We start from the raw sequence: 16,508 nt of genomic DNA on the forward strand, positions 1-16,508 counted from the left end.
CATTGTACTGTAAATAACTGACATATACCTGCCAACATCTAACTATATGTAACCCAGAAAACTTAAAAACAAAATAAAAAAAAAAATCCTGGAGTTTCTTTAACTGCCATACAGTTGCAGGGGGATAGTATCGGTGCCTACTATAGGCTGAACAGAAAGAGAAAGGTGCATGAAAGTGTACTTGTCCTTCACATGTGATGAATACAGGGCCCATAGCAGGCTTGCTACAATGTTAGCAATGTCACATGCTAGAGAAAGAAAACACTACAGGGACTCGCCAGGAGATCACTGCCAACCAATCTGAAACATTTCACAGCAACCTAATGACCTCCCTTTGTAACCATTTTATCCCTGGACTGAGCACACAACACATACAATGAGCGAGGGGGCATTATTAGTGCCCACAGCATGGGATTGTGGCCATCCCAATAGTATCTATAGTGGGTTATTAGTTGAGGTAATTGAGGCATAGGCAGTTGAGGAAGTTTAGGCGGGAAGTCTACAGGTATTTAGAGCGGGAAGCAGGTGTTTTTTGAGCGGGAAAGGCACGTGTACTGGATGACTCATCCACGTGCAGGGAGGGGTATATAAACCCCCCTTGTGAGGGCAGGTATCAGGTCAGTTACCTGAGAGGTTTGAAGAGCTCCTGTCGCTGCTGGAAGATGAGCCTGCTTACCTCTGAAGCGCTGAGGTCGTTGGTGCAGAGGGTCGTGGAGAGAGCGGAGTCGGCAGGAGGAGAGGAGTGGCTGGAAAGATGCCTGTCGGGTATCACGGCGACGGCTGCAGAGGACCATGGCGAAGATGTCCCGGAGGAGAATGTTGCCGGTCTGGAGGAGGGTGAGGTAGTGTCGCCGTGTGAGCTGCCTCCACCCGCTGTTCTCTCTGTTTCAGCCCGCAGGTCCCAGCGCAACCGTCCGCCGGAGCGTCCGTCTACCTCTGAGCCACCTCGCGGAACGGTAGAGCACCGCCAGGAGGAAGATGTCGGTCGGGAGGTCGGAGCGGGTGAGCGGGGTGCTCGGAAGGCCACGAAGAAGAGGAAGAATGCGTCACCATCTCCGGGGCGCGGCAGAGGAGGACAGAGCAAGGCTCAATTGTCTCCGCCTGGAGGGAGGAATGTGTCTTTTTCTCCACAGGTCTCCGGATCGAATGCAGCAGGATCATCAGCGTCGCGTGTTTCCAGGCTTGACCAGCTGGGGGCGGCGATGGCGGCCAGAAGCCAGGATGCTAGATCGAATGCTGATACAGCTGCTCAGTGTGCTCCCGCAGCGCCTGCTGGTGAGTTAACAGAATGCAGCCTGATTGAAAAATTATTGTTAAGAATTGACAAACTGACTGACACTTTGCAACCTAAAAAAACACCTGTTTCACATGCAAGTGTTTGGTTGAGCAATAATACATTGCCTGCAAGCACTTGTGAGGTTAGGGAAAAAATTCAAACTGATATCCCTGAGAATTGTTTTAAGGAGGTCTTACCATGCGAAGTTTCCCCCTTAGGTTTTCACTTAACCTCTACGGTTAAGGAAAAAATATGGAATAATGATTTTATTGATTTAATGTCATTACTCCCAAATTCCAAGGAATTTTTTAAAAGTGAAAAAAAGTTGGATGATGAGGATAGGCGTCGTCAGGCGCCTAGATCCTTTTACAATTGGCTTCAAGCCTTTTGTATTTTTTCCGCAGTTTTGGGGGAAAAACACCCAGAAAAGTGTAGTGGACTCTTCCAACATTTGGAGCATGTATTGGAAGCGTATAAAAATTTTGGAGGTTTTGGTTGGTATAACTATGATGAGTCATTCCGACAGAAGTTAGCAGTTTACAAAAACCTACATTGGGGAATGAAGGATGTAGGGTTGTGGTTAAATTTGATAGTACCGCAGAAGCCAGTTTTTAACAAACAACCTACGGTTGGTCAGAGCAGTTCTTCTTCTATGTATAAAAAAGGAATTTGCTATGCTTTTAACGAGTCGCAATGCCGCTGGGCTGCATCGTGTCGCTACAAGCATGAATGTTCATTCTGTTTTGGGACGCACCCAGTGGTGAAGTGTTTTAAAAGGAGTTCTCAGCAGAAAGACAATCCCAAAGGAACGCACCCCGGTGAGGTTGGAAAGAATGTTACCATGGCTTCTGCTGTACCCCGACAAGGGGAGGGCGGAGGTTTTGCTTAACGGTTTTTCCAAGGGTTTCAAACTCCCTCAATTTTCAGGTACGGGTTGTGAGGCGGTAAATAATTTAAAATCAGTACTTTTGAATAGCCAGATAGTGAGGGGTAAATTGTTAAAAGAAATAGCGGCTGGGCGTATCGCCGGCCCTTTTGTCTCCCCCCCTTTTGACGATTTCCGGATATCCCCTTTGGGCCTTGTGCCAAAAAAGGAAGCAAATTCGTTCAGATTAATCCATCATCTCTCTTACCCTAAAGGGAAATCTTTGAATGATGAGATTGATCCGGCGTCAGCATCAGTGTCTTATGCCACCTTTGATGATGCAGTGTCTCTCATCAAACAGTTTGGGATTGGTGCGCTGCTAGCGAAGTCAGATATTCAATCAGCTTTTAGGTTGTTACCCATTGCACCTGAAGCCTTCAGTTCTTTAGGTTTTTGTTTTGAAAGATATTTTTTCTATGACATGTGCCTTCCTATGGGATGTTCGCTGTCATGCCATTATTTTGAGTTATTTGCGACATTTCTGCAGTGGGTAATCCTTTTTGAGTCAGGTAGTAAGGGAATTACCCACTATCTAGATGACTTTCTCTTCATAGGCCCCCCGGATTCTCCTATCTGTGGGTTGCTATTGAATCTTTTCCTTTTAATTGTGGAATACTTTGGTGTTCCGATTGCAAAGGATAAGACCGTTTTCCCTGTAACAGAGTTAGATTTTTTGGGTATCAGCATTAATACTAATTTGTTTCAGTTCAAGCTTCCTGAGGCTAAGATCGTTCGGATACAGATTACTATATGTTGTCTGTTGCGAAAGAAGAAGGTGATTTTAAAAGAGCTGCAGTCCCTTCTGGGCCAACTGGCCTTTGCGTCTAGGGTCATGCCTGTTGGCAGGGTATTCTCTAGGAGATTGGCTATGGCAACAGCGGGTTTGAAATCACCTTTTTCCCATGTGCGTCTCACTACTGATTTAAAAGATGACCTTTTAGTTTGGACACAATTTTTGGAGGACTATAACGGTCGTACGATGTTTCAAGAGGAATTCATTTTTTCGGCGGACATGCATTTATATACGGATGCGGCGGGATCTTTGGGTTTCGCGGCTATATGGGAAACTCACTGGTGTTGCGGATCTTGGCCTCCTTTTTGGGTGCATAGTAAAGCAACGAAAAATATTGTTCTGTTAGAACTCTTTCCCATAATAGTGGCTTTTGAATTGTGGGGGAGTTTTTTCGCTAACAGAAGAATATTAATCCATTCCGATAATAAGGGCGTTTTATTTGCAATAAACTGTTTATCTTCCAAATCTGAAAGTGTAATAAAGCTGCTACGGTATTTTGTTTTGTTGTGTTTAAAATTTAATATCTGGGTAAAAGTACAACATGTACCTGGGAAACAAAATACAGTGGCTGATTCGTTATCTCGATTTCAGATGACTCGGTTCAGGCTGCTCTTTCCGGAAGCGGATCTGGTAGGTTTGCAATGTCCAAGCCACTTATGGGAATTGATTTAACGCCAGTGTTAGAATCTATTAAACAGTCAGTGCGTCCCAGAACATGGATTGACTATTCAATCGCATGGAGGAAGTGGTTACTGTTTAACGACACTCTGGGTTTTTCAGGCCTGTTACCTACAGAGAACACTGTTTTAGCCTTCCTCAGTTCACTAATGGAGAAAGGTTTTTCCTTTACGCATATTAATAAGACGATGGTGGGTATTTCTTTTTTCTTCAAAATGAATAGGCTGCCGGGTTGTAATAGTTTTTTCTCGGTGCGTCAAGCGCTGAAGGGATATAAACTAAGGACTTGCAGACCGGACACTCGCAGGCCAATTTCTATTGACATTTTAAAAAGAATTTGCGCGGTTACACTTTCCATGTGTAGTTCGGATTACGAAGCGTTATTGTTTCAAGCGGCGTTTGTTTTAATTTTCTTTGCGGCTCTGCGAATTTCGGAGTTAGTCCCTAACAGTAAGCAGGGCGCATCAGGTCTGATGTGGGAGGATGTGATAGTAGTTGAAGATAAGGTGCGGGTTTTCATTAAAAAATCAAAAACTGATGTTCAGGGTAGAGGTCATTGGCTCATTCTAAATGCCTGTGGTGACCCTATTATTTGTCCCTTGTTGGTGTTGTCCAAGTATCAGAGTGTTAGGCCTCAGTGTACCGGTAATTTTTTGGTACATCTGAATTACTCACCTCTGACAAAATTTCAGTTTTCAGCAATTCTAAAAAAATGCATATCCGTTATTGGCCTTTCGCACCTAAAATTCTCCTCCCATTCTTTTAGAATTGGGGCGGCAACAGAGGCAGCTAGAATGGGCCTTGATAATGCTGTTATTAAAAATTTGGGTAGGTGGGATTCTAGTAGATTTAATTTGTACGTTCGTCCTAATTTATCTGTTTAATTTTTAGGACAAAAGAAAGTGGTTTGGATATTTGGACATTCTTTTGTGCATTGGGCTCATAAAAGAGCTTGTCAGAGATGTTATACTGCTAACTTATCTTTTTCTTCTGAACGGTGTCAAATATGGTGGAAAGGTATCCGTGGATTACAATGGAGCAATTTTTCGTCACACATATTTAAGTTGGCTGAATGCTGGCCTTCCCCTGATGTCATCATAATACACGGGGGGGGTAATGATGTTGGTAAACAATCCACATTAGAGTTGATGTTTATGGTTAAAAGAGATTTTCAACTGTTAAACGGTTTCTTTCCAACGGCAAAGTTAATTTTTTCAGAAATAATTCCTAGGCTAATTTGGTTGTCATCGGGTAAGGTGAGGAATTTGGAAAAAATACGGCGCAGGTTCAATCATTCGATGGAAAAATTCATGCCCAGTCTGGGGGGGTTTTCATTTAGGCATGTGGATTTGGAGGGTGGTTTTCCAGGTTTATATAGACAGGACGGGGTCCATTTGTCTGAGGTAGGCCTGGACATTTTTAACTCCGGTATCCAAACCATGATTGAGAAGGCCGCGGTGTTGGGGTAGCCTTTTTTGTTTTTTACAAAACAAAATAGGCTAGGTGGGGACTTTGTTTAAATATTTTATTTATGGTACTCGCTCGAGTCCTAAGACTGAGTGAGATTTGGAAAGATTTGAAATAATTTAAGTTTTAAATATTTATTTATTTATTAAATTTAATAAAGATAAGATTTTAATTTATATTACAATGTTTGTATTATATAGATATTTATACCAATAAAGGTGCCGCGGCCAATTTATCACCATCTTTGATGGTCCTGGTTTGGTTTTATTATTTATTAGGTAAGAACTGGTATGGCCTACATTCCCATGAGCGAGGGGGCATTATTAGTGCCCACAGCATGGGATTGTGGCCATCCCAATAGTATCTATAGTGGGTTATTAGTTGAGGTAATTGAGGCATAGGCAGTTGAGGAAGTTTAGGCGGGAAGTCTACAGGTATTTAGAGCGGGAAGCAGGTGTTTTTTGAGCGGGAAAGGCACGTGTACTGGATGACTCATCCACGTGCAGGGAGGGGTATATAAACCCCCCTTGTGAGGGCAGGTATCAGGTCAGTTACCTGAGAGGTTTGAAGAGCTCCCCATCCCCCCCACCCTGTCGCTGCACCTTATATGTGGTTTGTCACCCTTGAATCAAGGGGGGACTTTGTTTAAATATTTTATTTATGGTACTCGCTCGAGTCCTAAGACTGAGTGAGATTTGGAAAGATTTGAAATAATTTAAGTTTTAAATATTTATTTATTTATTAAATTTAATAAAGATAAGATTTTAATTTATATTACAATGTTTGTATTATATAGATATTTATACCAATAAAGGTGCCGCGGCCAATTTATCACCATCTTTGATGGTCCTGGTTTGGTTTTATTATTTATTAGGTAAGAACTGGTATGGCCTACATTCCCATGTAATAACAAGTAATCTTAGGAAAAGCAGAGGCCAACACACCACCAGGAAGAGATAGAATGTTATTTTATCGACAAACTAAAGTATCAACTTTAATGATACAAAGAAACTGTGCACTCCGACCTATACCCAGCAATGAGAAATGAGCCTATACTACACTATTCTATGGACGTAATACACAACATTATCTTCAACTCTTTAGTCTCATGTAAGCTCAGTGCTGGTTAAAGGATACATACAGGTAAACACAAGGACTTCCCTGTATAAAGTAGAATGCATGTATGTTTATTGAGTGAAGTGCTTTCCCGCCTTTTTCCCCTCCTTGTCTGTCCAGCACACCTTCTAATCCCACCAGTGTCACTGTCCATGGAGGTCTCTTCCAGGTCTAGGGTGACAACACTGCATTGGACCTTTTTAAATTAGACATTATCAATCTGTCCTGAGCAATGCTGTACAATGATGAAGCCCTTTTGCCTGCATAGTAGTGTCAGGAGGGAAACACTGAACACACATCACAGCCAGTATTCCCCTCCCCCTCCCTGGTGATTGACAGCAGACACAATTACTCTGGATGGGGATGAAGTCTACCAGCAAGGGACAATGTTGGCAGAAGATACAGAAAGGCGCCGTAAAGCCATTTTTTTTCCTTTGCATGCTGGTCTCATATGGAAAACCAATAGTTTACTAAAGTTATGAAAAATTCTTGGACAATAGAACTTCAGAAGTGATGTATTGGTCACAATATTGTTCCTACAAATATTATTATTATTCATATTATAATATGAGAAAAAAAATTGTGTTTACCCTTCCGTATATTTTCGCATGAGCGGTCGTGATCGGCTTTTTAAAAGCTGTGTACTAATAATCAGATTATGGGACAAATCACTCCAAAAGTGGTATTTTTCACCCAATTTTCTCATCGTGTGTACAAAGCATTATTCTCTGCCGATCACACTACATGAAAATCCGCTTTAGCCCAGGTTCACACTGACAGCGGAAAGGAAATTGGGGCGAGTTCTAATTCCCGCTTATCAGTCCCGACTTTGGGGGGGCGATTTCAGAGACATCTTTGCGGGTTTCTGCACAGATGTCTATTGAAAAAGAAAAATTGCGCCCCGAAGTCGCAAAGAAACTACTTTTGGGAATCAGTGCGGCACCGAAACTGTGGTGTAGAACCGATTTAGACAGTGCCATTGCCAGCAACAGCTGCTGATTTGGCATGCGATTTGACATGTCGAATCGCATGCCAAATTGCTGCAATGTGAACCAGGGCTTAATAAAAAAAAGACACTGGATCCTGCCATGTAATCCAAAGTGAAAGTGTCTCAGAAAAAGGCCCTCCAACGCAGGTTACCAGCAATCCCTCACCACTCCTCCACAGCCAGCTTTGAAATGACAGGTGTTGATAACCCAGGGGAGCAATGATGACACTCCTCAATTCATGTAATGGACTGCTAGACCTGAGCTCTGTCACAGGGGTGTCGGTCACATGCCCCTCAAAGTGTCGGGTATTATGGACAGCTGCAGAGGAGGAATGAGCAGCAGGGGAATACTGGTGAGTATATGGGGGTCCGCGGTGTAAGGTGGGGGCTCTTTCTAGAGATACACACTTTCCCTGCATGCACATGGTGACAACTTCTCCTTTAAGTGTTTGTGCACTTTGCACAGCTTTATTGGAAAAATACAACATTGGGGGCACTAAAGTAATTTTTCATTCACTAATCCAAGTTATTGTACACCACTGCTTTTCTAATCATACTTATAAAAGTACTTGACTCCCAAACCAAAAAAACTGAATCATTTCAAGTATTTGAGTACCAGAAGGGGTTAGGTATGCTAGCATGGTGTTACATGTCAGAAGGTAACAGTCAAAAATGCAGATGTGTATTGCTCTAGTTGTCCATCAAACAGGAGGAATGCTGAAAACGTATAGGACTGACCTGTTCATAAACATTCTGCATGATACTCTACCAGATGTTACTTATACCAACAATACCCCCATAGGAAGCCATGCACAACACAAACCAAAGCCTTATTGTAACAGCTGCCAAGTATCCCCGATATCTGTGACCTGCAGCTGGAAATGTCTGACCCCAGAAACCATTGGCGATGGGCTGTGCTGTAAAACATCTCTTTAGATTAGTATTTTCATCAGCAGCAGTCTTTATAATAATAATAATTATTTACATACACATAACTTAACTACACAGCGGATATTCACTTTAAATAGGTTACTAAAACTTAATGGCATCTCTCAGCAGCCTTTTAGTGGACTTTAATGCCCAGTAGGTGGCACAGCATCTTCAACATGTGATCGATGTGATTACCCCCCACCACCCTGGTCACATGATTGAGAGGTTATCAGTCTGGGACAAAGCAGGCGATTGCCAACAAGTGGTTAAGGAATATGTAAACCCAATCACTATCATATCATATCATATATATTGCATGTAAAAAGGAAATGCCAAAGTAATGCCGCGTACACACGATCGGAAATTCCAACAAGAAAACCGTGGATTTTTTTCAGACAGAATTTTGGCTCAAACTTGTGTTGCATACACACGGTGACACAAAATTCCGACCGTCAAGAACGCAGTAACGTACAACACTACGACGATTCGAGAAAAATGAAGTTCGAGGATTCCGAGCAAGCGTGTTTTTTTGCGCGTCGGAATTGCATACAGATGATCGGAATTTCCGACAAGAACTTTTCCCGTCGGAAAAATTCGAGAACCAGCTCTCAAATTTTTGCTGTTGAAAATTCCGACAGAAAAAGTCAGATGAGGTATTCTCATTTAAAGTCCCAAACACCTTCGGGTGGTCCCCCCCTTTTTTCTGAAAAAGTCAGATGGGGCCTACACACGGTCGGAATTTACGATCAAAAGCTCACATTAAACTTATCTTGTCGGAAATTCCAACCGTGTGTATGCGGCATAAAATCAGATTACTTATTCTGCACGGCACTCCATCCAGTCTTCCAATCACACAGGCATTTAATAAAGACTACTAGCGACCAATCCGCCGCACATTGCACAGGTATGGCGTGCTGTGGTCACCATGAGGAAACGCGCTCTGAGAAATACCACAATGACATCACTGGAAGGCTTTCATGTAGACAGGAGATCAGCAGCAAAGGCGCCCCCAATTTTTATTTTGGAAAACTTTATTGAAGTTGACAAAGTGACACATCATTCCCGTCACTGTACACCAGAGCCGTGTGTTGCACTTGTGTGGTGACATGTGATGCCACTAAAATGCCGCATGTCAGCATTGTATCACAGCTCATTGCACTGTCCCTCAGACTGCATTGCAGTGAGAACAGGTTCCATAGAAAACAAATCGTTTTCTATGTGCCCTAGCAGCGACTCATGTTTTTCCAGATCAGAAAAATCCCAATTACTGCACTGTGTGTGACCAGGCCCCAAGTATGATGAAAGTCATTCAACTAGGGTTACATCTTCATTGGGGGACATTCACATGGGTGGTCAGGGAGGTGGCAAATTATGGCAGTTAAACTGTGGTTTTACCACCCCCTCGCCTCACATCAAAAGAAGAACATGCTGCATGTCAAGGTAAGAACTCACACTGCTGCGTGTTTTAATGTGCACTGCAATGCACTTTGCATTAAAGGTCATCGCACATTGCAAAGCACATTGACGCACATCTTAGCACATGTATTGAGAGTCCTCTTGTTTTCAATGGAAACACGCCATCAAGGAAGAACGCACAGATGATAATTGCTTGTTTTACACGTTTTAACATTTCTTCAGTTTGTTCATGAAGTCCTGGTCTAAGCAAATGATGTCATACATCTCAGGAGTCTTAGGAGAGGAGGAGGGGTCTTCTCAGCTAAGCACACCCTCCCGCCTACTTGCCTAACCTATGGGCAGATGGATTCCAGGAGTTAAATGCTACATAAATCATTTTCCCTTATTTAAGACGGCCACAGCCAGAAAGGCTAATTGGGGGGGGGGGGGGGGTGTGGTGGACAGTTCAAGGTGATTTCTCAACAAAATAAAAGCATAGAGATGTGGATGGAGGGGGGGGGGGGTGCTTTGAATATTAAAAATGAATTAAGCAGTGTTGTTGGTGTGTGGTGTAGAGGAGACTTAGTTCACTTTTACCAAAAAAGCTGCCTATGCAGGTAAGGGGCGTCAGCTTTGACCGAAGTTGAATAATGTCCATTCTATAGGTGTGGGCTATTTATGTACCACAGGAAGCCTGGCTGAAAAACACAGTGGCTCACATCAGGGGTCCGGTGCGTCTCCATTCACTGTTTCAGGTCCGATTTCAGCCCAAATTTTGGGCTAAATTCGGACCTGAAACGGACCAAAAGACGCACCGGGTTCCTGTGCAATTCCCATGTGTGAACCCAGCCTCAAAGTTTGCATCTCCTAGTCCTGTCTTGTTGATAGGACATTGCTAAGGCACTCTCAGCAACTACTGCTCACCTCCACCATCACAGGAGTGAGCTCTCACACCAGCTCAAAGTGGTTATACTGGTTAATGGCTACAGACATCATCCCAGTTTTGTTTTTTTCCCCCCCCAGCAGACAATCCCCTGTAATGTAAAATCAATCCTACCAGCCAATTATTCCCATCACAGAGCCTGGGACTGAAGCTGGCAGTTCCCCTGGCTTACCATAGAGGTGATCAGAGACCAGATCTTCCCCAAACCTCTCTAGGGTTTAGGAAACCGGAAGTGACTAATATTTTGTCACTTCTGATTCCTCCAGAATGTAAACAATCCATGTTTGCATCAGATAAAACCGATCTTGGTATGATCTGAAAGCTTTTAGCCCTTGTTCACATTGGAGCGACTTGTAATGCGATTTGACAGGCCTGTTGCCGTCAATCGCACTGTTCATATCGGTGCGCCGACAACTTTGCGGTGTCGCATCGATTTGAAAAAGAAGTTCTTGTACTACTTTTGGCGTTTTTGGGTGTGACTTGCATAGACTCTCTGCATCAACACGCACAGAGGTCTCTCAAGTCACAACCAAAGTGGCACTGACATGCGTCTTTGAAATTGTGCGATTTCAAAGCTGCAGTCAATATGAACGAGGGCTGAAGGGCAGAGGAGAGATCTGGGGTCTAATAGAGTAAAAAGGACCCGTCACTGCCCATGTTATTCATCCCTTGTGATAGTAGTGTATATATATATATATATATATATATATTTTTTTTTTTTTTTTTTTTTTTTTTTTAAAGAGACAGCGCAAAAAAAAAAGTTCAGGTCACCTGAATTCACACATAAAAGCGAGCACACATGTTGGTGCCACATTTGTACGTAAACAGGACACGTGAGGTATCAGCGCAAATGTCAGAGAGAAGGCAATAATTCTAGCGCCAGACCTCCTGTGTAACTCTAAACTGATAACTTGTGAAAGCTTTTAAAGCATTGCCTATCAAGAAGAATTTCAAACACAATTTATTTTCTTCCCCCCCCCCCCCTTTTTTTTTTTTAAGTACCATAGTTCGGCGCCGTTCCACAAGTGTGCGCAATTTTAAAGCCAAGTCTGACATGTTTGGTATCTATTTAATCAGCGTAACATCTTTTATATTTAATTTTAAAAAATGGGGGTAATATATTGTGTTTCGTACATTAAAAAAACTCATTGAAGTGCATTTATATAAAAAATAAAAAAAAAGGGAAGAAAATAAATTGTGTTTGAAAATCCATGCGACATTAAAAAATTACAACACCCATCATTTTATTCTCTAGAGCAGTGATGGGGAACCATGTTGTGGAACTACATTTCCCATGATGCTCCACTACACTGCAGAGTGCATGAGCATCATGGGAAATGTAGTTCCAAAACATCTGGGATGCCAAGTTTCACCATCATGGCTTTAGGGTCTCTGCTTTAGCGAACAAAAGATGATCCGGACAGCCGCACTCCAATCCAACGTAACTTTAAAGCGGGGGTTCACCCAAAAATCAACTTTCTGTCACTAGATCCAGCATACTGCTGACATCTGCAGTATGCTGGATTTTTTTTTTTTTTTTATGTACTTATCGTTTTAGCGGTCTTTCTTCCCCCGGCACCGAGCGGCGTATCCTTCCGGGTATATGCGTTCCTAAATCAAGCGCAGTTGATTGACGGGCTTGGATAGTGCGTCACGCCTTACGAAAATAGCCGACGTGACTCTCGGCAATTTACGGCGCCTGCGCAGTCAGCTCTACACGGCAGGCGCCGTAAGCAGCCGAGAGTCACGTCGGCTATTTCCGGATGGCGTGACGCGCTATCCAAGCCCATGAATCAACTGCGCTTGATTTAGGAACGCCTACTCCCCGCAGGATTCCCCGCTCGGAGCCGGAGAAGACAAACTGCTAAAACGATAAATGCTAAAAAAATAAGAATCCAGCATACTGCAGATGTCAGCAGTATGCTGGATCTAGTGACAGAAAGTTGATTTTGGGGTGAACCTCCGCTTTAATGTAAAAAAATGGAAACAGGCACTACAAGTCACAGCAATGGAACCCAAGACAGCTGACGCGTTTCACACTAACTTCAGTGTTTACTCATGAGTAAACACTGAAGTTAGTGTGAAACGCGTCAGCTGTCCTAGGTTCCGTTGCTGTGACTTGTAGTGCCCGTTTCCAGTTTTTTACATTGAAGTTACGTTGGATTGGAGTGCGGCTGTCCGGATCATCTTTTGTTCTTTTTTGCCATGTGCATTGCAAGCACCCTCAGTTCCTGAGAAGAAGATTTGCACCCAACAAGACCTGCCTGGGGCGGGAATCTCTGTCTATTTATAGTCTCTGCTTAAAAGATATAATATTATTATTATTATTTTGGGGGGGTTCAAAATATTTATCTAGCAAAAAAAATACTGATTGTTACATGTAGGAGAGAAGTGTCAGAGTAGGCCTGTCCTTTAAATGGTTAATCATACAATCAGATTGCATAGTTGCATGAAAACGCACCATACAATCTGATCTTTGCAATCTCCTTTAGATCTACCAACAATAATGTAGTGAGAGGGCTGGCAGGTCTAGTAAAGTAAATGATAGGATTGTGTGGAGGTGTCTCCTAATGACAGAGTTGTGGTAAATGACAGCAGATTGTACAGATCAGATCGTACAGTGTAGAGCTGTGTAGAGTGTTGTGTCCCAGTAGCTGGGATCCTGGAAATGTTGGTGTGACAGCCCACACACACACACCGATCAGTACACAGGACACCCAGCCTGGGAAAGTAAACACTGACACACTGCTCTGTCCCATGCTCACACTGATACAGGTTGGTGTTCTACACATCACATCCCCCCCTGGGGGCAGCCAGTTGGACTCTCCAGTAGTAAGTAAAAGCCACGCCGGACGGGACCACCCCAGAAATATAGGGGTGTCCGGGCACCTCACAGTCCCTGGAAAGTCTAGGCGATGCCGGCGGCGCTCCGCTCTCTCCCCCCGGCCTCACTCACCTTGGCTATGGCCTTCTTGTACCTGGTCACCGCTTGCTGGATGAGGCTGGAAACTTTCAAGTTGCCGTCCCCACAGGGCACCACTACCCGGGTCCTCCCGAAGCTCACCGTCACCTTCATGGTGGCGCCCCGGGGGAGCTCTACAGACCGCCCCGCTCTCCCCGCGCTCCCACTATTCAGGGGTTAATCCAGGGTTCCGGTTCTCCCTCCGTATCCTCCGATGTGTGCGGGGCCTGCAACCTCCTCCTCCTCCCTCCTCTCCTGCATGTGAATACGCCACGCCTACCACCCCATCCACCAGGATTGTCTGACCGCCAGCGCCGCGTCTTAGCCAATCACACGCCGGGATTCCTAAAGGACGCGCGGCTCCGCCTATAGATATCCCAGCCGGATCGGAGTCCCGCCCGCATAGCGAAAGGTGGCAGGTGATTGGCAGAAGGCGGTGATATAAGCGGATTCTGGGAAGCGCTGTGGTTATAGGAGTTCGGGATGCGGCTGTGGGAGAAAAAAAAAGTTGTGATTGTTTGAGAGGGATTTACTAAGACTGGCGCAGCGGTGCATGACAGCCAATCAGCTTCTAGATTTCATTTTCAAAGCTTAGCTGAATAAGCTGCAGGTAGAAGCTGATTGGTTGCAATGCACAGCAGCTGCAGACTTAGGAAATTCCCCTTTCATGGTTACATTTGTCTTTTATGGCTGCATTCACACCTGAGCTTTTTTTTATTCTTTTCGGAAATTTTTTATTTATTTTTTGCATATTTTGAATGCTCAAGTTGCGCATTTTTACACAGCATTTTTTTTTTTATTAGCGAATAAAACAAACGATCACCTGTTGAATCATTTGTTGCTCTTTTTTTTTATTTAATTTATTTTTCCATCAGCTTTTATTTATTTTTATTTTATTAGTCATTAATTATTATTATTATTTTTTTGTTAGATTAAGGCTCCATTTACACCTAAGCAATTGGAATCGAGGGCAGAATCACCGCGAGAATCGCAGCAAAACGCAGAACACATTTGTGATTCCCGTACTTGTTAATGGCACCCCAATTTTTTTTCCACGGTCATGCGAAAACTCGCACTGCAATTGCGACAAAATTGCAAAAACTAGAGTGTCACTCAAAAAAGACCGCTCCATGCATTGCGATTGCAGCGCGATTTATTGCACGACAGCCGCAGCAAAATCACACCGCAATTGGGGTGCCATTAACAAGCAATGGCTTTGAAAATGCACCATAGGTTTTGCTGCGATTTAGGAATCGCTACAATTCCACCTGCAATTCAAATCTCTTATGTGTAAATGGAGCCTAGGGGTTAGGGTTGTTTATTTATTTTTTGTTAAGGGGTAGGGTGTTAAAGGGGTGTTCCAGCCAATTTGTATGTTTATTAAAAGTCAGCAGCTACAAAAAGTGTAGCTGCTGGCTTTTAATAAACAGACACTTACCTGCTCCAGCGCTCCAGCGACGCACCGGCCGGGGCTCCGCTCCTCTCCCCCCCTCCCCGGCCGGCGTCTTCATTCTCAGTGTGGGCACCCGGCCGTGACAGCTTTAGGCTTCACGGCCGGGCACCCACTGCGCATGCGCGAGCGGCACTGCGCGAGCGGCCCGGCGCTGCGCCTTGTAATTGGCCAGGAGATCGCCTAGGACCTGTGACATGTCCTAGGCGATCGCCTACAGCAGCCCCTTCCTGTAGGCGATTAAGCTTAGTCGCCTACAGGAAGGAGGAAGTGGGACAGGAAGTCCCACTCTTCCTGAAGCCCCCCCCAAAAAAAATTACATGCCAAATGTGGCATGTAAGGGGGTGAGGAGTGGGATAAGCGGAAGTTCAAATTTGGGTGGAACTCCTCTTTAATAATGCTAATAATAAATTAACCACTTCATTACTGGGCACTTAAACCCCCTTCGTGCCCAGACCAATTTTTCAACTTTCAGCGCTGACGCATTTTGAATGACAATTGCGCGGTCACACAACACTGTATCCAAATTATATTTTTATCATTTTTTTCCCACAAGTAGAGCTTTCTTTTGGTGGTATTTGATCATCTCTACGATTTTTATTTTTTGCGCTATAAAAAAAAAAGAGAACATTTTGAAAAAAAAAACACAATGGGCCAGATCCACATACATTTAGATAGGCGCAGCTTATGTGAGATACGCTACGCCACTGTAACTTACTTTTGAATTCTTCGAATCCACAAAGAATTTGCGCCGTAAGTTACGGCGGCGTAGTGTATCTCTCGGCGCGTAATTCAAATCGGCGAGTAGGGGGCGTGTTTCATTTAAATGAAGCGCGTCCCCGCGCCGAATGAACTGCGCATGCGCCGTCCCTAAATTTCTCGGCGTGCATTGCGCTAAATGACGTCGCAACAACGTAATTTTTTTAACTTAGACGTGAATTACGTCCATTCCTATTCACGGACATGTTACGCAAAAAAAAAATTCAAATTTCGACGCGGGAACAACGGCCATACTTAACATGGCAAGTCTAACTATACGCCGCAAAATACCAGCTTTAACTATACGCCGGAAAAAGCCGACTAGAGACGACGTAAGAGAATGCGACGGCCGCCCGTACCTTCGTGGATCGACGGAAAATGCTAATTAGCATACCCGACGCAGAAAATGACGCAAACTCCACCCAGCGGACGCCAAAGTATTGCATCTGCGATCCGAAGCCGTACGCCTGTCGGATCGAACCCAGATGCCGTCGTATCTTGGTTTGAGGATTCAAACTAAAGATACGACAAGGGAAATTTGAAAGTACGCCGGTGTATCAGTAGATACTTCGGTGTACTCTCTCTCTGGATCTGGCCCAATATTTTTTACTTTTTGTTATAATAATATCCCATTTTTTTTTTTTTTTAATAAAAATTATTATCACATATTATTCATGTATTTTATTTATTTATTCATGATGAATTTGAGTTACTTGTGTATTTATTTTACTCATATATTATTATTGTTTTTTTTATTATTATTATTTATTTATTTATTTTGAGCAGAAAGTTGTGCAAAAATGTGTAACTGCATAAAAACGCGCAA

General features: G+C 43.6%; 1 protein-coding gene across 13 annotated transcripts in view; it reads right to left on the minus strand.

Moving 5' to 3' along the window:
• The window catches only part of PARD3 (par-3 family cell polarity regulator), a 768,046-nt gene extending 754,289 nt beyond the window's left edge, over positions 1 to 13,757 (minus strand). For all 13 annotated transcript variants that reach the window (XM_040352652.1, XM_040352650.1, XM_040352646.1 and 10 more), the window contains exon 1: positions 13,468 to 13,757. In XM_040352652.1, coding sequence (XP_040208586.1) covers positions 13,468 to 13,587 — 120 coding nt within the window. In that variant the 5' untranslated portion in view covers positions 13,588 to 13,757. The remainder of the gene's footprint in view (positions 1 to 13,467) is intronic.
• Between the last annotated feature and the right edge of the window lie 2,751 nt (positions 13,758 to 16,508).

Source organism: Rana temporaria, chromosome 5, assembly GCF_905171775.1.
Source record: "Rana temporaria chromosome 5, aRanTem1.1, whole genome shotgun sequence".
NCBI classification, from domain to species: Eukaryota; Metazoa; Chordata; class Amphibia; order Anura; family Ranidae; genus Rana; species Rana temporaria.